Raw genomic sequence first — 27,347 nt, 5'->3', positions numbered from 1 at the left:
TATTTCCAGGGCTGGGGGATGGGGGGACACAGGGTCGGTGGGTCCTACCTGCGGAGACTGGCTTTAGTCCCTACTGCCTGTGCATCCCTAAAGACTCCTGAAACATCCTTCCCTGGACTGAACCTGCCTGGTGCTTCACCTGCAGCTCTTCCGGAGGACAGTGGGTGCAATGGTGAGGGTCACCCCAAGAACATGGAAACCCAGGAAATGACGATGTTCTTGAAGAACCAGAGCAGCTCTAAACAGGTGACTGAGGAGCTGGTCTAGGAGACCAGTATCAGGGAGGGGTGCTGGATGTGAGGGTACAGAAGAAAGCGGACACCGCCCTAGGACACCTGTGTGGGGACACCTGGGGTGGGGCAGCCAGTGTCTCCAGCCCTGACTGGGAGAGGACCGGCCCGTTGCTAAGATTACTCAGGGCTGACTGCCAGGGCCACTGCGGTGCATTAAGCTCATTTGATGACTGATTGCCCTGGCCGCAGTTTCAGAGTCCCCTGTGGATGTCCTTTGGGGGTGAAAATGTTGACCGCTCACTCAACCTGAGCTTTCCACCCTCCTGAGAATGTGTTCCCCCAGAGCTCACAACCTAGGTGGCACCACTTTTTGCGGCCTGGACAGTGGGGGGATGGATGCTGGTCACCTGTGGGGACCACAGAAATCATGCAAGCTACAACCTGGGCATTTACAGCTGAAACCCTGAGGCACCACCCCAAGGCCAAAGCAAGAGCCCTGAGAGTCCCTCCATGACCAGCTGGACTTCCTCTTCAGTGGCCCTGCCCACTGCATGGCAATTACCAGTGTAGACCGCTACTCTGACCCCGGGGACACCCTGTGCTAGCTCTCCTGGGGGCCTTTGTGTGAATTAGAGAAAGGTGCTCCTTCTTCATGACCCTTTTCCTTCACTTGTGGCAGATGGGTATAATAAACACACAGTGCATGCTATCCAGGACGTTCATGGTGGCCCCTCAAATGTAGCTCCTTTGAGTATCATGCAAGGTACCCGCTGAGTCTGCACTCCCCTCATATGAAGCAATTCTGTACTGTGGGTGTGGATCAGGCCCGGTGGTCCCTGGTGGCCAGGGCCAGGGTCCTTCTGCAGACCAGGCCTGCAGGCTCAGGGGCCTTCCAAAAGAGGGCCACGCAGCCTCTCCAGGTAACCAGCAGGGGGAATGGTTCTGCATTCATCACAGGAACGGGAAATTTTCCCTCTAAAAATATATGTTTGATTAGCAATTCGAATATTGGGGGCACCTGGGTGGCTCAGCTGGTTAAGCGTGGAGTCTTGGTTTCGGCTCAGGTCATGATCTCGGGGTTTGTGAGTTTGAGCCCGGCATCAGGCTCTGTGCTGACAGTGGGGAGCCTGCTTGGGATTTTCTTCTCTCTCCCTCTCTCTCTCTGCCCCTGCCCTGCTCATGTTCTCTCTCTCTAAAAAAAACCCAAAAACCAAAAAACAAAAAACAAAATAACAAAAAAAAAAAAAACCAAAAAACCCCACATCAGAATATTGGATGAAATATTATGTATCTAAATATTACTTGTCATTTGTTGAGAAAGTCTGTGAAGCCGACATGGGGAGCCTGCGCGTTTCCACCTCCCACCCTGCCAAGGTGCTGCTTCGCCTGCGCATGACAACCGCTGCTCCCATGTCTGCTTGAGCTTTCCTCCTCTGCAGGGAGCAGGCCTGCCCTTCTGCCTGCGGCCTCACAGAAGCGGGTCCAGGCCTCCCAGAAATGCCTAAGAAATGCCACACGAGCAGAGCAGCGAAGCCCTCTGGGAAGGGTTTCAGGAGCACGTGGGGGAATGGGGGCAGGGAGCAAGACGGACTGGATCCTGATGTCAGGTTTTCCTGCTGGTAAAAGCCAAAACCCACTCCTGGAGCAAAAGGGTGGCCCTGGGGCAGGAGGCACAGGAGGCAGCTGCGGGTGGAGGAGGAGCGGAGGAGCCCCCAGGAGGAGAGAAAGTGCTTCTGGAGAGCCCCCTGCCTCGTTAGCTGCAGGAGGAGAAGGGGGGGTGCCTCTCTGGGGTGGGGGGATCTGAACATGTTTAAGGTCTTAGAGAAAATGCGCAGCACAGAGGGGTAGGGGGGAAACCAAGGCCAGAGGGTGGGATGGAGGTGCGCATTGGCGGGGTGAGGGGGTGCTTTCCTAGAGGGTGGGGTTCCATCTATTCAGAGAGAGTGCCAAACGTGAGGGAAGACATGCCCCAGACAATGTTAATTGACAAATGCCTATAAAACTCTGCCATCAGCGCAAGGCCTGAGCGTGCGCGTGTGCACGTGTGGGTGCGTGTGCGTGCGTGTGTAGGGGGAGAAGCGGAGGAGGAGGGCAGAGCGAGCCGCGGCTGTCTTTACCTGGTCTCCTAGAAATGCGATTAGGGGTGATTGTAATTTTCTATTTCAAACTTCTCTATATCTACTAAATTTTCAGTAATGATTATGTGTTACTTTTAGAATTGGAAAAAATCCATAAATACTACTTGAAATTGCATTCTTCAGTGAGTTATTTTCCTTTCTTGCCCAGAAACGTCCGTGCGCGCTCACTTGCAGGAAGGGGCATGTGGAGGGATACGTGGAGCCCTGGGAACAGTCCTGCGGAGGGGTAAGTTGACTGAGGTGGGCTGTACACTCTGGGCAAGCCACCCACTGGGGCCCCGTCTCGCCCCAGAGCCCCCTGCAGTCCAGGAAGGAAGCTGAGCACTGAACGTCCACACGGCCCCCACGTGTTACAGGGCAACGGCCCAGGTGCCGCTGTGGGCAGTGTGGCCCACTGGAATTCAGCCTGAATGCCCTCCCGGGAGAAGCGTGTCCCAGGCAGTGGACCTGCGGGTACCCTCCCACTGAGGGGTGGAGATAGGATTTGAGACCCAAGTGGGGGAGGAGCAGTGGGCTCAGTCCCAAGCCTGCGAAGGGCGGAAGGAGGCAGAACTGGGTGGCGGGATGGGTGGGCTCTGGGCTGAGCCAGGGGATCAGGGCTCCGTCTCAGCTGTACGGTCGCCTCCAGTGTGACCTTGCCAGGCCCATCACGGGCAAAAAGAAAGGTTGGCATGAACTGATCTCTAGGGGCTAATTCTGTGACAGGCTGAACAGAAACTGGGAAGGCCATGGGGAATGCCTGGGGCAGAACAAAGAGGAAAAAATTCAGCTGTAGGCTCATGCCATGCTTGACTATGATAGGAGGATATTTTGTTACCTGGCAGCAATATGCAAGATGAATTGGACAAAGAAGTCATAAGGCATTACTGTTAATAATCCATAATTCTCATGCAAAATAGTGGAACTAGTCATTCCAGCTGCTGGGTGCTAGTCAGGATGACCCACGGCCATTTCATGTTACCAGAAGATCACTGGCTGTGTACACTATGTGAAAAGCACTGTACCAGGCACCAGGGAATAATATCATATCTCATAGCATGATAAATACTATAGCATAATAAAATATTGTAAAAGTAAAGTTCACTGGCTGCCCGAGATGCGCTCATAGTTGTAAGGGGAGCAGATATATGCACCATCACTAAAATGCCAGTGATGAACACAGCCGTTTTAGGGGACCAAAGGAAGAGGAATTCGCTAGAAAGATCTAGAAGAGCATTGAAGAAGGGACAGAAATGTTTCCACCTCCTACTACTGAGATCTGACCAGCCATCTTAGAGACCAAAATAGCATCCCACAACATCTACCTAATAACCTCAGGCTGCAGAATCTTGGGTTTTCCTTTTGACCGTTAAAAAAAAATTTTTTTAATGTTTATTTATTTCTGAGACAGAGACAGAGCATGAGTGGGGGAGGGGCAGAGAGAGAGGGAGACACAGAATCCCAAGCGGGCTCCAGGCTCTGAGCTATCAGCACAGAGCCCGACGCGGGGCTCAAACTCACAAACCGTGAGATCATGACCTGAGCTGAAGTCGGTCGCTCAACCGAGCCACCCAGGCGCCCCTTGACCATTTTTAAAACACCAACACTAGTGGTATCGATTGAGGATGTGGTAGAACCAGCCTGTGACTGTTATTTTATACAGACATGGTCAGGGTCCTGCCATGAAAACCATAAATGCTGTGTTAGCCACACCACTGCCAGGCCCCCAGCAGGGTGGGCGCACTGTCTGGGGTGGGCAATGTGCCCTGTGGGCATCAGGCTCTGACCATAGCGGACTCCCCCCAACTCTGATCACCTCTCTAAGGTGTGTGAGTCATGTGGAAAGTAAGAGAGGGAGGGAGGGAGGGATGTTGCCAAGGGAGAGGTAATGAAGCATGCTTTCTTTTTTGTATCTTGATGAAAATATCATGATTTTTAATGTTAATTTTTTATTGGAAATGTAGTTTCACTAACCTTAAGCCTAATGGTCACTTTAAGTGGACAAGCATATGCGAATTAGAAGTTTTAGGCCCTTGCTGTCCCTGAAACGTTGGTCCTCAAGAAAGTTAATATTGATGCAATCAAAGTAGTTTAGAATCTACCAAAAACAGTTAATGATTTCTCTCCTGCAGCAGGACAATCATAACCATGGCTTATGTTTCACAGTTTATATAGTTGATTTCTTGTAAATTCAACAGTGTCTCTATTTCTGCTATACGGTCCCCTTTGCCTTTTCTGGCACCAGGCCTTTATGGTGAGGTCAGTAACTATAACCACAGTAATAAGTCTCATGCTGAGACCCTGCGAAGGGCCTTGTGGGGTGTGATCTCAGGGGCCTCCTCTCTGACACGTGAGGAGTCAGCAGAACAGAGAAGGAAGCCGACTTGCCTGGGGACACACAGCCAACTAGTGGCCAGAGCCGCACCAGGACTCAGTTGTCCTGCTGCACATAGTTCCAGAGGCTTTGTATTGTACCAGCCGTTTTGATTGCCAAGGTTTGTTTTAATTTATAAATGTACGGTTGGGGCACTGAGCAAAATTAAAGGATGGTTTGTTCTGGTGATGTCATCCATGTCTGCGAATGCTATCCTTTGGCCTATCTATAAGGCCGAGGGAATTCAGATGTCCCTTTCAGAGGCTTTTTATGACAAAGTCAGATCTGGGGATAACTTAAGGTTATGCAGGGTATCTGCCTCTTCTGGGAGGCTAAGATGGTCCATCCCCAGCCTTTCGGGGCCTTTGGAACCAAGTGTTGTGCTGGGATCGTCTGGGACATCGTGCTGAGCAGAAGTGTGCCTCTGCTTTTGTTCTCAGGGAACAGCTGAAGGATGGATGCAAAACAGGCTGACATCGGATTGGTGACAATCAGTCTCCACAATATCAAAGCCTCAAATTGTAATAGGCTCCTTGCTTTACCAAAAGTCTCTAGAAAATCTGCTATAGCTGATGGCGCTAGAGCCATGATAACAAGGGGAGGGGCTGTACTGGAGGCTGACTTGGTGGCAGGAATCTGGGGAATTGAGCTTGGCCCCTGCAAGGAAGTTAAGCAGAATTCATGAAGGCTGTGGGGAATTGAGGCGGAAGAAAGGACATTAATGCTGGATGATGGGAAATCAGAAAGAAACCAGACCAGCAGTTACAAGCAATAGCACTAACAAAAAAACCCCAAAAAACAACTCCCATCAGTTACTCAGGAAAGACGATGAGGAAGTGAAGGATGTTGCAAAAATATCTGAGTTCCCCACCAAATTACTTTATTAAATCAGTCTTTAATGAGGCCGTTGCAGGGAGGCAGAATGGACTGGCAGAAGTAATGATGGCCACGTGGGTACTACTCTTGCTAAGAGGCCACCCTGACAACTGAGCCGGGATAAATCAGCAAGTGTGGATTACATGTCTTCTGTTATTAAGGACTCCGCTAATGAATTTACCAAACCTTCGGCAATTATTTGGAAGGTCAGGGAATTAGGAAAGTGATGCATGGCCGAGGTTACTGATCTTTAAAGCAAAAGTTAAAGGGACCCAGGGAACCGTGAGCTACGATTAAACGTCTGAGCAATGTGCAGAGTTTTCCACATGCTAACTGCCAGGCTGGAACTTAGCTTTAAATGCTGTAAAATGTTGGGATGTTTTAATGAGCAGCTGCAGGCCAGAATAGGGCCATTGTTAAGCATCCGGACCAGGCCAAAAAGCTGACAGGTTCACTCAAGGCAAGTGTCAATTTTCTGAGTCTATGTGTGTCTGTAGGAAAGTTCCACAGAGCAACAACACTCCCATACTCAAGAAAGACAGGCAAGGTTGAAAAAACAACCCGTATGTCAGGTGAGCAAACTCTAAAATGCGTGTTCTCATCTAGCCCTACAGAACTGCCGATAGGCAATACAGTCCCCATGTACAGATGAGAAAATTGAGGCTCTGAGAGGTTCAGTGCCTTTCCGAAAAACACGGAACTAACAAGTGGTAAATCAAGAACTGGAAATTAAGGACTGGTAAACTGAGGACTGCAAAAGTCTTTCTGGCTTTAAATCTGGCACCCTTTCTGTACCATGCTGGAAAGCTTGTGGTGGATAAAGAAGGATATACTATATGACTTAAAAGTCCTGAGTGCTTTCAAGTTGGCAAACTAAGATGAAAATTACACTCTGAAAGATGCCAGGGACAAATAGAGCTGAAAACAGTCTAAGGGCTCTTCCGTTATTTAAAAAGAGAATAAGGCCCATTTCATACAACTGCACTCGGAATATCTTGTCATTTCCTGTCATTGAGGACCTACAGTGTGAAGGATTCTGAGTGGGTGTTCATAGGTGAAGCAGAAATAGAGAGCAGCTAAAGACACATAAAAGATGTATTAGACCTATAAGACATATAAGAAAAGATGAGCACAGGGAACACATCTGTGCTAGAACAAAGTCTGGAAAGGAATGTGGCAATGTGAAGTGTTCTCTCTAAATGGTCAGAGTAACTGAATTTTCTTCTTTTTTCTTTGCATTTTAAAAGTCATCTATCATTAACAAGTATTTTTTTTTTTAATTTGGAAAAATTACTAAATAGAAGCATAAGGCAAGACGGGAGCTTGTGTATAAAGTGTGCTGATGACATCAAGGGAGGGAAAAGGAGGGGGCCATCCTGGAGGGAGCATGAGAGATGGGAGCAGAGCGAGCTTGAGGACACGGAAGTGCAGGCAGTGTCACAGGTGCAGGGCTGGAAGGGTGCTGGAGGTCAGATTTTAGAGGACTTTACAGGACAGCATGAGTCGGTAGTCCTGTTCGGGAAGTCAGGGCCTAGGGAGTCTGGGCAGAGGGTCAGTGAGGGTCCCGGTTCCTGGAGGGGCCCGCCGGCACGTTAGGGTGTCCAGGTCTGGAGTGAGGGCAAAAATGTGAGGGGTCGGAAGGACCGGTCCGGCGGACTGGATGGGCTGCAGAGGGGTTGCATCCTCTGCACCAGGACCTGCCCTGGCTGCCTCTGGGACTGTGGTCTCAGGGGTAGGGCTTGGAGGTGGGGGGAGTGAAGAGTGGGGAACAGGCAGGAGGCCTGGAGCCACACGGGGGTAGGCACATGTCTATGCCTGGTGGTGGTGTTGCAGGGTGGGAACCCGACAGCTGGGTGCTAGGCCGGGAATGGGCTGTGTGTGCAGCGAGGACAGAATACAAATGCCCACCTGTGGACTCTTAAGTGTCTGTTGCTGTGCTTGGTTTGATGATGAACTGCCACCTGAGTCCTGGTGGGCTGATATCTGGGTGCCCGAGGGGCCCCTCTCCCCAGAGGCCTGTGGAGACGGTGGGCAGAACCTGTCCATCTCCCTGGGGAGGAGGCCAGGGCTGACTGATTGTGTCCTGTGGAACACTGCAGACCTTGGAGACTGGGCACAGGAGGCTGTGGGGTCGGCGGGGCTCCCCCAGCCTGGAGCCTGTCTCGAAGTCACCTAGAAGCAGCAACGGTATCTCCGAACACCAGTGGTTTCCTTATCAGCTACTCGCCTGCTGTCACCCACCTGAGCAGCGTGACCAGGTGCGTGTTCCCAGAGCAATGAAAGTGGAGCCCAAAGGCTCCAGGAGAAAAGCTGCTTCCTAGTTATTCAGCTTCTCCAACTGACAGATCTTTTCAGGTAGGAGATCTTTTGTTTCCCCCAAGAGAGGGCCCCTGTGCCAGCCCTGAGGACAGCTTTCACAGTCCCCTTGGCATCAGCAGCCATTGTCCTCCTGTTCCCGGACCTGCCATTCTTCTAACCTTCAGCTGCAGAGATCGAGAAGGTGGGAAAAGGGCCTTTTATAACCAAATTATCTCAGTGCATTCATCTGCCATTATGTTAATGCATCGTGAAGCCCGGCAGATGGTACAAAGTCAATTATGCTGGTGTTAAAAAGGGAGAAATTGACCTTTTCAGGACTCACTTGGATTCCAGAGCAGAGTTTGCAAACTCAGGTTTCAGGCCTGGCATGTGGGTGAAGGTGTTTGGTGCTTCGGAAGGGGAGAAGGGATGGGTCAGGGTGGTCAGCCCAGGGCTCCCTGCCTTTTGCTGGACCCCTCTCGTACCTGCACATCTTCTCAAAGAGTCCAGCGTAGCCGTCACAGTTGGTCTTCTGGGTCCGCAGGATGTCAGTGGGCTTGAAGGCCTGGCGGTCCTTCTCCTGGGCAGCCTCAATGTCATACTCTGGAGGGCAGAGGAGGCTGTGAGAAACAGGTCCTGGGAGGCAACCAAGGTTGGTGCAGAGGAGAAGGGGGTGGGGAGTCCATGGCTTGCGGCCCCACCCTCACCCTCAGCTGTGCTTTCAGCACCATTTGGGTGGGCCTCTCTCAGGTCGGGGAGAAACTGCTGTGGGCTGAAGGGAACCCATGTCCAGCCAGGGTCAACTCTCGGAAACATCACTGTGGCGAGAAATGTGCAGTGGCGAGAGGAAGAACAAGGCATTGGCAGAAGAAGCTGCTGACTGGTTCCTTCGGCCTCCAAGGAGAGGCTGGGAGGGAAGGAGACCAAGATAGCACTAGAGGTGGGGGCTCTGCCCTCCCTTCCCACCCCCACCATGCAGGTCTGCAAGCAGTTTATCCCTGTTGCAGCCACCCCCCCAGGGCCTCACATTGACCCACAGAAGGCACTCCGAGCTACCGCCAAACAGCTTGTCATTCACTAACAGCCTAAGGCCAGCGGTGAGGCCCTGAGGCAGGAATCATTGTGGCCACTAAGGGCACAAAGGGAACATATGTAAGGGTGGCAGGCAGTAAATGAAGTCCTACCTAATGTTCTGTTTCTGATTCTGCCCTCTCAAGACCCAGGCTGAACTGAGCTGCTGGGCTTGGGGTGGGAGGAAATGGCCTCTCAGGCCCTATGGTCAAGATATCCTACCTGTGTCAAGTGAGTTCATGCTGTAAGCGGCATCCCTCACTGCTGCTCTGGGAGGACAAAGGAAAGGCCCAATGGCAGCAGATCAGGAGAGCCCCGCTTGTTATGTCACAAGGAAAACACTGGAAGTCCACCCCACCACCTGGCTCTTCCATTGACTGCAAGGGGCTGCATCCAGCATCCCCCTAGCAACCACCTGTGGGGCTTGGCTTGAGCTGGTCAGACCCCCAAGGCTGTCCTGTGCAGAGCTGGGGACAGCTGCACAGGCCCAGGTGCCCTGAGCTTGCCTGGAGGTGGGGTGAGGACTGGTGGCTGAGGTCACTGGTGTGAGATCAGTAAGCAGGGGGAGGAGAGCCTACTTTTCCTGGCACTGGTACTTGAAGAAACCTTTGGTGTGGCAATAACTTCTCCAACAGCTATGAATCTGCCCCATCCTTCTTGGAGATCACCTTCTGTCCTGGGTTCTCAGGTCTGTGGAGCAGGTGTACTGGGAAGCCAGGACTGAGGGAATACTGCCGCTGAGTGAAGGGGCCTTAGCTCTGGTCACGGGCTGTGGGCAGATGACCACGTGGGACCCCCCCCCCCCCTCGCCACTAAACAACCCTTCATGGAGACTGTTAGCACATGTTGAGTTTTACCCTCCTTCATTAGTCTTGGGTGGTTCAACGTAGCCATCTGGGAACCCTTCTCCTCCACCGTCCATCTCTTTCCCTACACACTGCTGGTCAAGGGAATCCCAGAGAGGCTCCCTTGGGAACAGGGTCCTTCAGGAAGTGGCATCAAAGGAGTCCTAGAGCCAGTGGCACCACAGGTGGGCCTACCTATGTGGTGGCAGATCCAGATCCAGATCACGCGGACCCTCTCCAGGTCACTGTGGGCCTCCTGGAGCAGGTCGCTCACCAGCTCGTCCAGGCCACTCTTGACTGTCACCTGGGGAGTGGGAGGGGTATGCTATGTCATATGTCAGACCCTGGATGAGGGCTGTGAGAGCCCAGTGCCCTGACACCTGCAGCTGGTGCTGCTTTTCTTCCAGGCAGAGGAGGAGGAAAGAGCCGGAAGCACAAAGGCTAGGCTGAGGGCAACCTTTGATAGGGGGCTGCACATATCAGGTAGGGCTGACCAGCTGAGTCACTGGCCCTACAGCTACACATCTTTTCACCGCAGACCCTGAGGCCAGCCAGGTGGGCAGACAGCTGGGCAGCTGTAGCAGCCCCTACTCATGATCTATACCACCCAAAGCAATCTACAGACTTAACACAATCCCTATAAAATTCCAAAGGTCTTTTTTGCAGAAATGGAAAGCCCATCCTCAAATTCATATGGAATTGCAAGGGACCCAGAATAGTCAAAACAATTTTGAAAAAAAAAAAAAAAAGTTGGAGGACTCATATTCCTGGATTTCAAAATTTACTACAAAACTATAGTAATCAAAATAGTGTGATACTGACATAAGGATCATATAGGCCAATGGCATAGAATTGAGAGTCTAGAAATTAACTCATACACCTATGGCTAACTGACTTTTCTGACAAGGATGCCAAGTCCATTCAGTGGGGAAAGAATAGTCTCCTTAACAAATGGTGCTTGACAACTGGATATCCACATGCAAAAGGATGAAGTTGGCTCCCTACTTCATACCGTATATAAAAATTAACTCAGAAAAGATCAATGACTTAAAAGAACTTAAATGATAAAACTCTTAGAAGTAAACACAGGAGACGGGCGCCTGGGTGGTTCAGTTGGTTGAGCATCCGACTTTGGCTCGGGTCATGATCTCACGGTTTGTGAGTTCGAGCCCCACGTCAGGCTCTGTGCTGACAGCTCAGAGCCTGGAGCCTGCTTGGGATTCTGTGCCTCCCTCTCTCTCTGCCCCTCCCTTGCACATGCTCTGTCTCTCTCTGTCTCAAAACTAAATAAAACACTAAAAAAAAATTTAAGAAAGTAAACACAGGAGTAAATTATCATGACTTTGGATTTGGCAACAGATTCTTAGATATGATACCAAAGACACAAGGTACAAAATAAAAAATAGGTTAATTGGGCTTCATAACAATAAAAATCTTCTGGGCATCAAAGGACATTATTAAGACAGTGAAAAGACAACTGACAGAATGGGAGGAAGTATTCGCAAATCATGTATCGGATAAGGGTGTAGAATCCAGAATATGTAAGAGAACTTCCACAACTCGACAACAAAAAGACAACCTAATTTTAAAATGGGTAGACTGGAATACACACTTCTCCAAAGATATGTAAACGGCCGATGAAAAGCTGCTCCACATCATTAGCCACCAGGGCAATGCAGATCACAACCACAGGACACCACAGCCACTAGGATGGCTGTTGTCATCAAAAAGATCTCCGAGATGTGGAGAAATCAGAATCCTTGTGCATGGCTCATGGGAATGTACAACAGTGCAGCTGCTGTGGAGGACGTTTTGGGGGGGTTCCTCAATAAGCTAAACAGAATTAATCATACGATCCAGTAATTCTACTCCGAGGTATACACCCCAAAGATCTGGAGACAGATACTCAAACAGATACTTGTCAAACTCCGTTCATGACCGCATTATTCACAACAGACAAAAGGTAGAAACAATCCAAGTGTCCATCACAGATGAATGGGTAAACAAATGTGGCATATATCTGTACGACGAAATATTATTCATCCATCAAAAGCAGTGAAGTTCTGACACCTGCTACAGTGTGGACGGACCTTGAAAACATGATGCTGGGTAAGCCAGACACAACAGGACATGTACGTATGATTCCACTTAAATGGAATCGAGAGTGAAAAAGTTCATAGAGACAGTAAGTGCTTTAGACGTTACCAGGGAGAATGGGGAGGGATTGCTTCATGGGTACAGAGTTTTTGTTTGGGTGATTCGGAAACAGATGGTGGTGATAGTTGTACAATACTGTGACTGCAATCAATGCTGCTGAGTTGTACACTTAAAAATGATTAACAGGGCAAATTTTATTATATTACCAGAACTGAAAAAAAAAAAAAAAACAAATTAGGTCAAGGTTTAGAGTTGTGGGAAAGGCAGCCCTGACCATGTTCAGTCTTTATAGAGAACCTGGGGCAACCCAGTGCTTAATTCTACAATAGCTGCCCACACCTCTGCCAGCCCCCATCTTAAGCGCTCTGAGCGCCTGGATCCTTTTTGCCACTCACATCCGAACCCCAGGATCCACTGTCTGACGACAAGGAGACCTCTGGACCCCTCTTCTGCCTCCCACCTGCCCAGCTGCTGCCCACCTCCTTTTGTTCGATGTCCAGCTCCAACTCCACAGTCCTGGTCTCTGTTGCTCTCCCGGGGCCAAGGACAGCACTGGACACACTGCAGGGCCTGCACACCAGCCTGGCTGATTCCTGACTTAAAAGCCTGTGGCTTCTGGTCCTTTGGTCCCCTCTACCTGGGCCCGGCTGGCTCTGGACACTCACTGCCCTGTGGCTGAGTCTCTGGCCTCAGCTGTGCTCCTGGCACTGCTCTCCAAGCAGGACCGGCAGCCTGTCCCGTCCCTCCGGGTGGCCATTACCACACAACCCACCCTCCTCAGACTCTGGCACTGCACCCCCTTCTCTCCTCAGAGACAGCCTGGCCTCAGACTCGACAAGGCCCAGGCAGGACTTCTGCATAATGAGCCCTCCTCCTGCTCAGCCATGCCTCCTGTCTTTGCAGGGCTTGCTCTTCCTCAGGCAGTGCCCCTGCTCACCTGTGTCCTTACCTTCTCCCTTCCAGTCCTGGCTGCCCTATCCCCTCCTGTCTGTACCCCTCCCTATATCTCTTTCTCAGGACTGCCTACACCTAGCCTTCCCCTCTTTGCCAGGCTCCTGTGGGGTCTTCACCCCCCCAAACCCCCGCTTTGCTCCTTGGCCTGCCAGAGTCCGACTGAGGCTCCAACCCTCCCCTCTGAGAGTAGGAAGCACTTCAGTATTGAAGTGGCGGAAATGAGTCTGTCCTAACCTCTCTTGACCAGACTGCGTGCTATTGACCATCCCTGCCCTCAGGGAACTCTCCCTGCACCTTCCAGAACATCGATCCTTCTTGATCTTGCCTCGGCCTCAGGTGGCTCCGGGCCCTTTGGACCTCCTGCCCTGTGCTCCCCAAGATGACAGCCACCCTGTGGCTTCAGCTCTTAGCTAAATCTGATGGTTCCTGAATGAGTGTTTCTGGCCCAGACCTCTCCAGGCTGGATACAGCTCCAGGCTTGGACACCCAGCCACCTCCACTGGCTGTCCCACAGATACTGGAGCCCACTGCCCCTAAACGATCTCATCATCCCCTGAGACTGCTTCTTGTAGTGAGGCTGTCCCATTCTCCCTCCGTCATCCAGTCTGCAGCCTGTGAGCCCCCTGCCTTCTCCCTCCCTCACACACATCCACTGCCTTGCACACACTGGGATAGAGTCCTCCCTCTGTCCCCAGCTCAGTGTTGACCTTTCTGCTCCTCTCTGTTCTCAGTGTTCCCACTTAATCCAGGTCACGCCTGCTCCTGCTGGGACAGCTGATGGCTCCCCACTGATGGCCCTGCCTCTAACCTGACTCTGGATCCATGCCCCTATCCATCCACTCATTGGTTAGCAAACAAGATTCCTGAGTACCTGCTATGTGCCAGCCACAGGGCAGTCTTTTTAGGCTGTAGATGATCTCCCTGCTTACTGGCCTATGATGGCTTACTTCTGACATCAGCAACGGGTCCAGCTCCTTGGCCCTTCCAATCAGGCAGCACCTGGCTCCCAGGACTCTAGTTGTCTCTAGTGCTTCTGCTTTTGTAGCTGCCCCTCCCCAACCCCACCCCAGAAGAGCCTAGACCCAGACGTGTGAGAGCTTGGCAGCCCGTGTGCTCTAGGGGTGAGCAAGGCTGTGGTTGCAGTGGGTGCTGGCCAGCTGCACCCATGGCCCTCCCTCATCCTCTTGCCACCTTTCTTCATGGGGCCGGGCGTGGCCTGGCTCAGCAGCAGCAATGCCCAAATGGGCAATGGCAGGTGGTCAGCATAGGGCCAGCCAGAGGGGCCTGCCAGTGGGGTGCCTGCCGGGTGTGTGGCCTGGGGTGGGAGCATCAGGATCGTGGGTGGCATTGGGGGGGATAGAATGGTCTTCCATCCTGATCAGGGGCCTGGTGACTTGGCCTTCTTCTCTCCATCCATGTGATGTGAGAAGGCACTCTGGGCCATCTATCCAAGGGACTCTGGATGCATTTAGGAGGGGCCTGAGCAGAGACTTCATTACTCTGACTCGGGAAACTCCGAGCCACCTTATGCAGAGAGGCCTGCTCTCTTACCTGTGAGGCATACGTGTCCAGTTTCTCAAACTCCTGCAGGTCCAGGGGCATGGATTTCAGGCTGGACCGATCCCAGGGGTAAACTGGAAACATAGGGAGGCTCAGTCAGCTACTGAGGCCTGCTGGTGAGTGCTGCCCAGCCCAGGCCTCTCTGTCGTTTTGAAGTGCTGTGATTGCCTGACCTTCAGCATGATTCCCAGAACCTGGAAAACTGCTCCCAAGACCTATATCTCCTAGAGGGGTTCCTTGGTCAAATTGGTTTGTGAACTATGGCAACTTCTCTAGTTCGTCTGGAGAGTCACGGGGAACATGACCCTATTTGCAGACCCTGGGAAGTCAGCAGTAAAGAGACTGGTTTCACCTCAGTTAACTCAGCAGTGCCCAGGCAGATTAATGATGGAGTCCCCTTCTCCCCACCGTTTAGTTTTCTGCAGATTTCCTGCTAACTTTTCCAGGAATGAGTGCTCTGTGGGAAGTGTCCAGGCAATGCGGCCAGCCCCTGACAGGCTCAAGAAAGGAGGGTCTGTACTCTAGTTATGACGCCCAGGGTGGAGGGTGCTCTGGGTATGGGAGGAGGGTGTGCCGGAGCCAGGCTCTGTAGGCTTCTGTAGGGTGAGGCGTGTTTGGCACCCAGACAGGCTTCCTCCCTTGCCCACAGTCAGCCATAGACTGGAGCAGCCCAAGAAAGCCAAGTGTGTTGTAGCAACAGGTGCCCCAGGTATTGCGGGGGGGGGGGGGGGGGGCGCTCTGAGGGAGGCCGGGCCCCAGAATCACTGCTTTGTGCCAGCCTTTCTTATAGGAAGCCGGGCACACCAGTCGTCAGACCAGCCACGGATGGGCAGCAAATCCCTGTCTCAGACCAAAAGAGAGCCTGGGCTCCGGCAAGGTCCTCCCATTATTCAAGGCTGACCAAGTCAGGCAAGCTGGGTGGGAGGCCAGGGGTTAGGTGAGGAGGGTGGGGCCAAAGGGCCACTGATCCCCTAACTCAGTGATAACCCCACTCTCCTGTGGGGGTGCTGGTGGGGCCCCAGGGCACGGCAGCCAGCCTGGGAAGAGCAGAGTGACATGGGGAAGCAGCCGGTGGGGGCTGCATGAAGCCTAGGTTCTAGTGGGGGCCTGACCTTCACGACCTCCACTGTGCTAGGGGTTGCTGGACTCAGCTGCCAGGCATGAGGTGCACATCTATGGGGCAGCTGGGAGAGTGAACGAGACGGTGGATCACGCTGTAAGATCAGTGCCGCTTTGCTCCCTGGGAGGGTGTAGGGTGGGGGTCCTCTGTGGGCAAGTACAAGGGTAGAGGTGTGAAGCGTCCGTGCCCGGTGTGGGGGCTGCAGCTGCGTTTGCCCAGACATCCCTCGAGGTCTGTGAGAGACCCAGGCCTTGGTGCTACAGACCCAAGAGATGTGGCGGGAGAGTGAGAGTAGGGAGGGGGCGGCCCACCAGCTCTGGCCCGAGCTCCTGCGAGATCCTCTCTGGGCCAGCATTGGCTGAGACACAGTGGCAGCTGGTTAGGGAGCTGACCAATTTCCAGCCACAGAGGAGATCCCAGCCTCTAGTCAGCTGTCAGGCGCAGGCCATGTGGGTCCGTCCTCATTTCCCCACTACTCCAACATCCCTTCCTTTTGAGAACGAGGCCTTCTTTCTTTGCAGCCCAACTGGGTCTGGCACATTCCCCAAGGCCACTTTGTTCTGCTTTCTCGCTTCCTGCTGACACTCTGCAGCAGCCCCTAGAGGGGTTTGGTCCCTTTGACCCTAGGCCTCTGACTGGGTCCTCACCATGTCCCGTGCTATGACACATCCAGGACCTGAGGGCTGTTCCTCTCTGAAGAGGAGGCAGACCGTGTGGGGGGCAGGCAGACTATGTAAACCCTACCCCAAGGCTGTGGTGTCACCACCAACCTAGTATTTTCTTTCTTCATTTTTCTACTTCTTTTATAAGGACCAAGATATTTCCTGGACCCTCCATAATCCTTGTGTCCTGTACAGCCTTACACTGGGGCTCTCTGAAAGCCCAGCACCACTGTGGGTCACTCCTCTGGTGCTGGCGCTGGGATCGCTTGTCTCTCATCACTTACATCCCTGTCAGCCCCTGTCCTGTGTGGTCTGAGCGCAGCCCTTGTCCAGCCAGCCTCTCAGAAGGGGGTGGGGACCCGCAGCAGGTCCTCAGTGCCTTTTCCCTCTGCGGAATCTGGCTCTTGCCATTCTCTGACAAGGGCTAGCAGGGTGACCTAAGTGGATATGAAGTGGACTTACATTTAACAAATTTCTTCTTGGTATAACTCTGCAAATGAGGTCTCCCCCGCCCCCATTGAGAAGAAGGATGACATTTCTAAAATGGGACTGAAAACCCTATTACTAGTTTTACCCTTTCTTGGTTCCATTTTACAATATCTCAACATTAAAAATACCCACAATGATTTATGCCTCATTACATTTACCTTCTGAAGAGATTATATAAGATCTAAATATGATTTTGCATAAATACATTTAAAATACCAGTGGCATTAACTAAATTATTCTAACTTTAAAGCAAAACAATGGGAAGAAGTGCCAAGCTCTCCCAAACCTTAGATGCCATCTGGTCCATGGAGAAGAAAACTGAGGCCCCAGGAAGGTGAGGGAGGGACAAAAATAGGACTCAAAGCCAGGCCATCGATCACCCCATTCAGGGTTCTACCCTCTGTCCCATTCTACTTATTCATATGCCTCCTACCTTACACAGGTTTAGCATTCCATTTAAAGTTAACACAGTTCTGAATTCTGTGTTTAATATGTTTTCTGTAATGGGCTGCCTTGTTATTGGGGTTTATGCTTCAGCTTTGGGCTCATATGGTGTGTGAGCTTTTCATTACTCTGCCTATGTCCATGGCAGACCTTGCTAATCAATCATGATACTCCTCCCCACCCTGAGCCCAGAGGTAGCCCCAGACTCTCACATAGGACCCAGAGAGCCATTTCCAACTGACTGGAGACTGGCCTGTGGGGCTAAACCAGTTCGCCATCTCACAGAACGGCCCTGGAGAAGGCCCTGCAACTTACCATGGGCATCTTTTGCTCCAGGCTGCCGGGGTCTTGTGTTTCCATTTTTATCACCTTGTAAACCTGCAATATCCCAAAGGTCAGAAGTTGAGACACCTCAGAAGTCAAAACGCAAGCACAGACGATTCTCTTTGTGGTGGTCCTGGCTTCTGACCCCTCCTCTTCTATGTCTGTGCCCCGCCTTCTTGCTCCCATATCCACCCACCATCTATTACTGCTGGAATTGTTCTGGACTTCCTGCTGAGGCGGAGGAAGGACTGACAACCAGGGAGGGAATGACAAGAAAGAGAACTGCAGTCTGTAAGCAAAGGCAGAATTTACCCCGACATCAAAACTTTGTGTTCCTCAGTGGGTCCACCTACAGCCTAGAGCTCCTGCCTTCCTCTGGATTCCCCCCCTGCCATCTTGGAACACAGCTGGGGATGCCAACAGCACCAGTGAATTCATTGCCACATAAGAACTGACCATGGGAAGAAATGAATGTGGGCGAGGGAAAGGCAGTTTCTATGGAGCCGAAGCCCAGAAAAGTCAAGCAATTATTAAATTATTCCTCAGGAAGGTTCAAGGGCAACCAAATCCTATCAATCCAGGACCCGTTAATGCAGAATGGTTACCAATAGTTATTAGACTCCTGGGAAACAGGAAAGGAGCTGCTGATTTGAAACCAGGTCAGGAAGATATGGGTCCCTGATGGAGCCAGGGGGAGCTGAGGAGGCAGGTTGTTTTATGCCCCTGAAGCCCACCAAAGGCTGTAAATATAACAATGGAAGGTTGCAAATGTATAGAGGCTCTGAGAAAGAGTTGTCCTTGTGTTTCTTGCACCTACATTTTATTTCCATCTCCATTCTTTGATAGGGTAATGAGGGTTCAACATAGTAGCTAGCATTTATTGTGCACTTACTATGCCTGCCTTGTGCTTTATATTGACAGTCTCATTTAACTTCACAACAGTCCTATGAAGGAAGCTGAATTATTTTCCTCCTCTTACAGATGAGGAATTTGACTCCACAAGAGAGGTTAAGCTACTTGCCCAAGGTAAGAGCTGAGATCTGAACCCAGCCTGTCCGCTCTATACCTGACTGCCCTTCTGAGACCCTGACCTCTGAGGGCTACAGGACAAGGCAGGTGGCAGGGCCTGCCTTGCTCAGGCATGGACACGGAGAGAACCTGAGCCCTGGATGCTCTGTAGACTTCATTCCTTGGCCAGCATTTCCCCAGGCCCCTGTAGCTATAAGGTAGACAGATGCCCAGAGAGGACCAAGAAGGGAGTGAAAAAGACATCATGGGTGTGACCCCATGCACCTTGCACTGAAGGCAGCCAAACGTGGTGGCTAAGAGCACAGGTCTCAGTCAGACCTGGTTTTGACCCACTTCCTAGCTAGTCCCTTCGCAGTTATTTCACCTCTCTGGGTCTCACTTTGGTGATTTAAAAAGTGAGGCATCTATCAAAGGGTTAAAAAGTTAATGAATGTAAAATGCTTACCACTGTGTATGCCACTTTTTAGGCAGACAATAAATGGTATCTAAGAACAACACTCTTGTGATGAAATTCATCTTTAGCGAAGTGCTTTGTGTTACCCACACCTAAGTGCACAGATACAAGAACAGTGGGTGTTAGATATGGAGAAGGGAGTCCCTAGAATGAAGCTGTCATGCCTCTGCCTCTTTCCAGTGTGTAGGCCTAGGTTACTCCTCTCCTGCCCCCACAAGATGCCCAGGTTGGACTCTGGCCCATTAAGTGACTGTCACTCCTCCCTCCAGCCCTCCACACATGAGCAGCCCGGTACGTACGTACGTTTAGCCAAGGAGAACTTCTTGAGCAGCTGGGGCATGGCATCTCGAGGGTGGACCTCCACAGTCAGCTGTGTCCCTGCAAAGGAATGGGAAGTGACATTCTCAGCCAGATGCTGCTAGCAAAGGGTGCAATGTCCTATGACAGATGTTTGAACAACAAAACACGATTGGTTTTAAGCTTTCTTCTGAATATACAAGTAATTCTTGTTTAAAGAAATGAAAAACAAAATACAAGCATACAGTTTCCAAACCCAGGCAAGATGAAATAAGAACACTACCTTGTCTTTTCCAGTGAATACAACTATAAACCTTGGAAAGAATGCACAGAGCAACTATTTGAGGACTCTGTAGTCCTCTGTAAATCATAGAAGGCAAGTCAGGGAATAAGATTAGCATTTAAAGCATCACTAAATTTTCAGTGAGTTTACTATTCCCTTTCCCATATGGTATTACTTAGACTTGACTCACAGGCAGCCCCAAATCCAGAAGTGCACAGTGGGTACAGGGAAATGGTGCTCCAAGAGAAGCTCTTTCTTCCAGCTTGTGGAGTAAGAAGGGAAACCTCTAAGAGTCAGAGAGCATGGGGGAAATCCCCTTTTGGACCTCCCCCATCCCTTTTATCTATTATCTCCCCATTCAGCCTCTAGGAAAGTCTGTTGGTAGGGGTGTAGCAGTGATTTTGTTGGTCAGCCCAAACCTTAAGCACTCGAGTCTTCGAGGGAAGCTATGATTCCCTAGAGTGTGGGAGCAAATACTCACTGTTTTTTCTCTCTCTCTGTTCCCCACTGATTGTCTCTAGATGTAGACAGAGTTGTGAGAAGTGCCTGGCGGAGTGGGGAAATTAGAGTCCAGCTTTTGTGCTGGAGAATTGAGAAGCGGGTTGTGAAGGGGTGGGAGCTCAAGAAAGCAAATCCATACAGTTCTGGATGAACTCTTGTGGTCCCCTCTGAGCTGAGCACACATGGATCTCATCCTAAACATTATACCACAGTCTTGGAGAACTAAACTATGGTGTAGACCAATGCCTAGACTGGCCACTGGGGGTGCATGTTCTGAGAAGATCTATAGAGCATTGCAAAGGCTACAATCCAAAACTATCCAGTGTAGGAAGAACGAGGAGTTATCTCTACTTGAAAGGAAAAGATAATCAACAGATGCTAACCTCGGGATGATAAAGATTTTGGAATTATCAGACTTGAAAATAGCCATGGAAACCATGCTCTAACAAATAAGGGCAAATAGTCTTGAAATGAATGGAAAGATACCAAGAATCAGCAAAACATCAGAAGATACAAAGAAGAAACAAAATTTTAGAGGTAAAAAATATAACAGTTTGAAAAACTATCTGGATATGCTAAATAATATATAGAGATGACAGAAGAGTCAGTGAACTTGAAGAAAGATAATATAAGAAACAGAGCAAAATGAATTGAACTTCAGAGACCTGTAGGATAATACTTGAAGGTCTAACATTCATGTTACTGAGATCCCAGAAGGAGAGGAGAAACAGTGTGGTACAGAAAAAAAAATTAAAGAAATGATGAGAAAGTAATCAATGAAACCAAAAGCTGATTCCTAGGAAAGATCAGCAAAATTGATAAGCCTGTAACCAGATTGACCAAAAAGAAAAAGAGGTAAGACACAAATCAGAAATTGAGACACCAATATCAGAAATGAAACAGGTGAGAACACTACAGATCTTGTATGTATTAAAAGAATAATAAGGGAATACTACCAACAACCCAATGCACATAATTCTACAACTTAGATGAAATGGATCAATTCCTTGAAAGCTACAAACTACTAAAACTCACCCAAATAGAAAACCTCAATATCTCTACATCTATTTTGAAAACTAATTGTAGTTCAAAATCTTCCAGGAACAAACAAAGGCCAGGTCCAGTTGGTTTCACCAATAAATTCTAACAAACATTTAAAAAGAAATAAGATCAATTTTTAAATAAGATCTTTCAGAAAACAGAATAGTAAATATTTCATTACCCATTATATGAGGCCAGCATTAATCTGATACCAAAACCAGACAAAAACAGTATAAGAAAAGAATATTACAGATGAATATTTCTTATGAACACAAAAATTCTCAAAAAATATTAGAAAATTAAATCCAGCAATATAGTAAAAGAATACCATGGCACTGCAAAGCTGGTTCAATATTTGAAAACCAATTAATGCAATTTGCCATATTTGCAGGCCAAAGAAGAAAAACCACATGATCATTTCAATGGGTGCAGAAAGTACATTTGACAAATTTAACATCTATTCATGATGAAACTTCTCAATAAACTAGGAATAGAAGGGAACTTCCTTAATCTGAAAAAGAGTATCTAACAAAAATCTACAGCTAACAGCATATTTAATGGTCAAAAATGGAATGCTTTCCCCTATGACTGGAACAAGGCATGGATGTCCACTCTCACTGCTCCTAACAAACATTGCACTGGAAGTTCTACCCAGTGAAATAAAACAAGAAAAAGAATAAGAAATAAGAAAAGAAGAAAAGAAAAATAAATAAAAGTCCTATAGATTAGAAATAAATAAAACTCCTTATTCACAGATGACATGTCTATGTGTGTAGAAAATACCAAGTAATCTACAAAGAAAGCTCCTAGAACTAGTAAGTTTAGCATGGTCACAGGATACAAGGTCAGATACAAAATCAATTCTATTTATAGTCACAATAAATGATTGGAAATTGAATTTAAAAATCAATATTTCCCATAGCTCCAAAAATTGAAGTACTTAAATATAAATCTAAAAAAAAAGTGCAAGAGCTGTATGTTGAAAACCATAAAGTATGATCAAACAAATTAAAGAAGACTTGAATAAGTGGGAAGACATACCATGCTCATGAATTGAAAGACTCAATATTGTTGTCAATTCTCCCTAAATTGATCTATAGATTTAATGCAACTTCATTCAGACTCCTTAAAGGAATTTTATAGATGTTAGATATAGGCAAGATAATTCTAAAATTTAGATGGAAAGATACAGCAACTGCAGTGGCCAAACCAATTTTGAAAAAAAAAAAAGTTGGAGGAACCAGCTATTTGATTTTAAGATGTGCTATAAAGCTACAGTCATTACACAGTGTTATACTGGCAAAGGGACAGATATATAGATCAATGGAGCATAATAAATAGTTAAGAAATAGACCCACACAAATATGGCAAAGTGATTTTTTACAAAAGTGCAAAGACATTTCAATTAGAAAATGGGTAAAAGAAGAGATTACAGATGGCATATAAGCACATCAAATGATGTTCAATATGATTAGCCATTAGGAAAATGCAAATTAAAATCACAATGAGATATCATACCTATTAGAAGAGAAGCAATAAAAAATAGTGATAATACTCTACGTTGACAAGGTTGTGGAGAAATCAGACCTCTCAGACATCGCTGGTGGGACTGTGAAGTGATACAGCAACTCTGAAAACAGTCTGTCAGGTTGTTATAAAACAAAACATATACTGAACATCTGACCCACCCACTGCACTCTTGAACATTTATCCCAGAGATATAAACACTTACGTTTGTTCATACAAAAACCTATACACAAATGTTTATAGAAGCTCTATTCATAATCACCCTAAACTGGAAACAGCTTAAATGTCCTTCAATGAGTGAATGGATAAACACCCTATGGTACATCCATATCAAGGAATACTTCTCAACAATACAAAGAAACTCTTAGGAGAGACAGGAGGATGTAACCACTGACATTCTGCACAAGAGGATTTTGGGGTGACAGAACTGCCCTGTATTCTGACTATAGTAGTCAGAATATGAGCATGCGTTCTGTATGCGTTAAAACCCATGCAAGTATATGCCAGACAATTCAATTTTAGTAATTTAAAATAAAACAAAAATAAATATAAGTACCAGTTGAGCAAACAAGCCTGAGAAGAATTAAAACAAGAACTGGATGATCCAGAACAATACAAAATGGAAATTCAAAGTCCAGAGCAGGATTATAGTAAACACCTGCTTCCTTCTCGAGTCTTCACACGTCAGTGAATCTGGTCCTATGTCATCATTTTAAGTGAGCTGGATAGTACTCTATTCTGTACATCGTTTATAATCCATATAAGCAATCCCTTTTGGTTGGATAGTTAACTTCTCCCAAATATTTTGCTATTAGAATCAGTGATGCATGAACATTCTGATACACATCTCTTTACACACTTTTCAAATCAGTCCCTTTGAATACATTTTTAAATATGGATCTTTTGCTGTATTTTGGCAAACTTCCCATGAATGATTTTATCAGTTGATCACACCAACAGCACAAGGGAGTGTCCATTTTGCTCATTCTTACTGTGTTTGATTGCAAAATTCATCACAAAACTTCGTACTTCCAATGAGAGGTCTTTTGTTCTGCCCCTTGAATTTGGGCTATCTATAGGACTTGGTTTGTCTAGTTAGCATGGGATGTTAACAGAAGTGGTCCTGGGGAAGCTCTGAGCGTAGGTCTCAAGTAACTTTGCAGCCTCCACTCTCATCCTTGGGATTCTAGCCACAACTGCCCTGTGAATGAGCCCAGGCTAGCCTGCTGGGGGTGGAGAGACCACGTGGAACACAGCAGAGGCATCTCAGGTGAGGCCACCCTACCCTACCTGGTCTCCAGCCAACTTACCAGCTGACCACAAATACATGAGCAAGCTGAGCCAAGACCCGTGATGAACTGGGCGTATCTCAGGCAGGAACGCACAGCCAACCTGTGAGCTGGTAAATGCTTATTATTTTAAGCCCCTGAGTTTTGGGGTGGTTTGCAATGTAAAAATAGATCACTGATATACTCACTGACGTGTGATTTTATCAATCTCTGAAATTTTTATTAATGAACAATGGCATCTCATTTTTGTGCATTTAATTTTTAATGTATTTTTCATATAGTTATTTGCCATTTGAAATTCTTATTTTGTGAATTGCCTATTTTCCTAGTTGTATTATTTTTTCCTTATGAGTTTTGTAAGAGCTCTTTTTACTAACCCTTTCCCTGCTAAATGTATTGCGATGGTTTTCACAGAATGACAATACTGACTATCTTGTATAGCTCAGAAACTTGCTCTGCATGCCAAAGAGGGTCATTCTCAAACAACTTAATAAGATACAATGTGACCTTCCCAGGTATTACTTTGAAGGGGTTAACCTTCACTTTGAGGGTAGTTTCTAGTACATTCACTGTCAAAGAAAATCAGTGTGTGACTTTATAATTAAGACTTTAAGCATTTCAGAGTTCAAAGCATAATTCAGTTCTGGTTATAGGATCGAGTGTCAATGCCAAGAGCAAACACTTCCTGTGTGTCTTCCCATGCTGCGTGAAGCACAGGCCTATTTTCCTTTGCCTTTTTACTTTTCCCATCTGAAACACTTTCGGGTGTTTTTCAAAGTGGGTGCCACGCTGTACTTGGCTACAAGATGCTTTACAAGAAAAGGATTTGAGAAACCTGTCCACTGTCTCTCTTTTTGTAGGTCGTAATGTGTAACGCTGTGAGAAGTCCTGCAGAGAAGAAGTCAGTTTGACCCAGTACTATTTTGTGAAACACAATTTGGAAAACGCTGGACTGCAACAACCTCCAGAAGCTTAAAGAAGGTGCAGAACTGAACAACTTGGTTTAGTCAACAGCAAACCTCTTCCCCCAACTTCTCACATCTAACATACAGGCGCTTCCATCCACCCCCAATTCAGCCCTGGCTCTTTGTCCAAGAATGAGTGAGGTGAGAAACTAGGTACTGGTAAAGCGGTGGTAAAGGTGGGCATTGAGGTATTCTCACACCCAGATGTGGTCCTGTTCTGCAACCTCCACCTAGCACCATTTCCAATCCCTTCTCTCTTTCCTGAACTTCCTCTTTCCTCCCCCTTCTTGGACAGGGGCCCAATTTCCAATATCCTCCTGAGCCCCACTTCCTGACTCTCCTCCAAAGAGGCGCTGCTAATCAGCCCCCTGCTGAGGAAAACAGCACAGCTCCTTAGCCTTCCTGATCTGTGGGAGTGTGATACCCACTCTTGTCACACACAGGTGTGTGAGGGCATTTTCGGAGGCCTCTCTGCCCCAGAAACTGGGCCTGGGTGTGCTGTCGCAGGTGAGCAGCAGTCACTGGAGAGCCCTGTGCTCCCTAAAGGAGTGAAATGGTAAGATTTTGCAGGCTACTATATTCCTGTATCACATCAAGTCTTAACCTAAGAAGAAAATTAATTTGACCAATTTCCAATGAATGAGAGTGGAACATCATTTGGAGCAAAATTTAAAGTAAGATCTAAAACCTAAGTATAGTCAGATACCATTACACCAATCTTAACAGTCACGACCAAACCCACAGGAGGTCCTTCCCGGGACTTCAGGTCACCTGGCTGGCTCTCTCATGGCGTCCCTCCCTGGTTCTACCAGTCGTCACCGAAATACCACTTCTGAGGCTGCAGCCCTGGCTGTCTTAGTAGCAGCATATCAGCAGTTGCTTGAGAAGTGCCTCCCAGGCCCCTGCCCCAGGTGCCACCAGCTCCGTGTCCTTTCCTCTTAAGCCCTCAGATCCGGAAATGCAGCAGGAAGCCCCAGAACGTCCCTGCCCGTGGCCCTACTGCCTTGGGTCTGCCTTTTACCTGGTTGGGAGAGTTCTCCCTCCAGCGGCTTCTCCCCAGGTCTCTGCAGGTCTGAATCAGGATTTGTCTAAAGTCCTAATTCGCTCAGAATATCTAATGCAGAGATGGCAAACAGATTTCGTGTTGTTCATTAACTCTGACTGGCTGCAAGTAGCTGCCTGGAGTGTTGATCAATTAGCAAAGACTGTCAGGCACGTGTGTGTGTTATGAATCTGAGTGTGTGTGAGCATGCACACGTGGGGGGGGGGTGTCTGTGTGCCTAGGGCTGCAGGATTCAGGTCAGATACTTGCTATCCTTGCCTTAAGGTGCTCACTAATGTTTTCTGTACCTGGAACCCGGGTTAATAACCGTACCCAGGTTAGTAGCCGGGTTCCTTGCCTTGGAATGTTCCTCTGCAGTAGTTGAGAGTCAGGAAGCCTCAGCTAAAGCATCTGTAATTTAAAAACGCCCTTAAAGAGCCCCAGGGTAGGTGTTCAGCAGGGCTGTGCGTGGTTTCAGCCCAGGGACTGGTAGTCCGCTTCAGTGCAGGAAGCCTAGTGCTCTGACAGCCCAAGAGCAGCATGCTGGTTGATGACAGGGACAGTCTAACTCTGCAGAACCCTTGTCAGTCTCCACTGGACGCAGCGTGAAAGGCCCACTCAGCAGCCCGAGTCACCAGGTGACAACCTGACAACCGAGTGGGCTGAGACGGCTGGGACACCAGCCAGGGGGTGATGAAGGGTGTCTCTCGCAGCCCTGACCGACCCCGGCTTTCACCGGGCTCTTGAAAACAGAGGGCCATTCATGATCCCTTCTGCAGCACGGAGCTCCACAGGAGCATCCCACATCTGGAAACATGGCCGTCTGACCCCAGTGCCTGCGTGACCAAAGAAGGAATGGAGTGTCTGCTTGGGGACAAATGACCAGCAAGAAAGGAAGCCTCAAAAGAAAACTGGCTCCTCAGGAATCACTTTTGGGGCCCCAAGTCACAGGGGCTCCAGCAACCACCCTCCTGTCTCCTCCCTCACACACCCATTACAGATTAATCTTCTGAAGCACCCTTCCGCATGGAGATCCGAGACTCCACTGATCTGTTTGTCAGCTGTTGCATAAAATTTATCATACCTGGTGCTCCCTCTCCTGGATGCTCTTTCCCAGATGCCCACATGGCTTGCTCCCTCACCTCCTCCCTTATTCAAATGTCACCTTCTCAACTACTCTGTTTTAAATTGTACCCATGTGGTAGGCTGCATAGCGGCCCTTAAAGATATCCATGCCTTAATTCTAGGAACCTGTGAATGCTCCCTTATATAGGAAAGGGGACTTTGCAGATGTGATTAAGTTAAGGATCTTGAGATAGGAAGATCATCCTGGATTATCTGGCGGGCCCTAAGTAATCACAAGGATTCTCATAAAACAGAGTCAAGAGATTAAAC

At 48.5% G+C, this 27,347-nt stretch overlaps 1 protein-coding gene across 9 annotated transcripts in view; it reads right to left on the bottom strand.

Annotated features, from left to right (window-relative positions):
* Positions 1 to 27,347, bottom strand: part of KY (kyphoscoliosis peptidase) — a 57,120-nt gene that overhangs the window by 6,694 nt on the left and 23,079 nt on the right. For all 9 annotated transcript variants that reach the window (XM_053221426.1, XM_053221429.1, XM_053221431.1 and 6 more), the window contains 5 exons: positions 19,311 to 19,385; positions 17,516 to 17,578; positions 14,477 to 14,559; positions 10,010 to 10,118; positions 8,384 to 8,501 (listed from right to left, as the gene is read on the bottom strand). In XM_053221426.1, coding sequence (XP_053077401.1) covers positions 8,384 to 8,501; positions 10,010 to 10,118; positions 14,477 to 14,559; positions 17,516 to 17,578; positions 19,311 to 19,385 — 448 coding nt within the window. The remainder of the gene's footprint in view (positions 1 to 8,383; positions 8,502 to 10,009; positions 10,119 to 14,476; positions 14,560 to 17,515; positions 17,579 to 19,310; positions 19,386 to 27,347) is intronic.

Source organism: Acinonyx jubatus, chromosome C2 (assembly GCF_027475565.1).
Source record: "Acinonyx jubatus isolate Ajub_Pintada_27869175 chromosome C2, VMU_Ajub_asm_v1.0, whole genome shotgun sequence".
Classification (NCBI taxonomy): domain Eukaryota; kingdom Metazoa; phylum Chordata; class Mammalia; order Carnivora; family Felidae; genus Acinonyx; species Acinonyx jubatus.
Note: the sequence above shows the minus strand (reverse complement) of the source record. Positions and strands in the feature narration are given on the sequence as shown.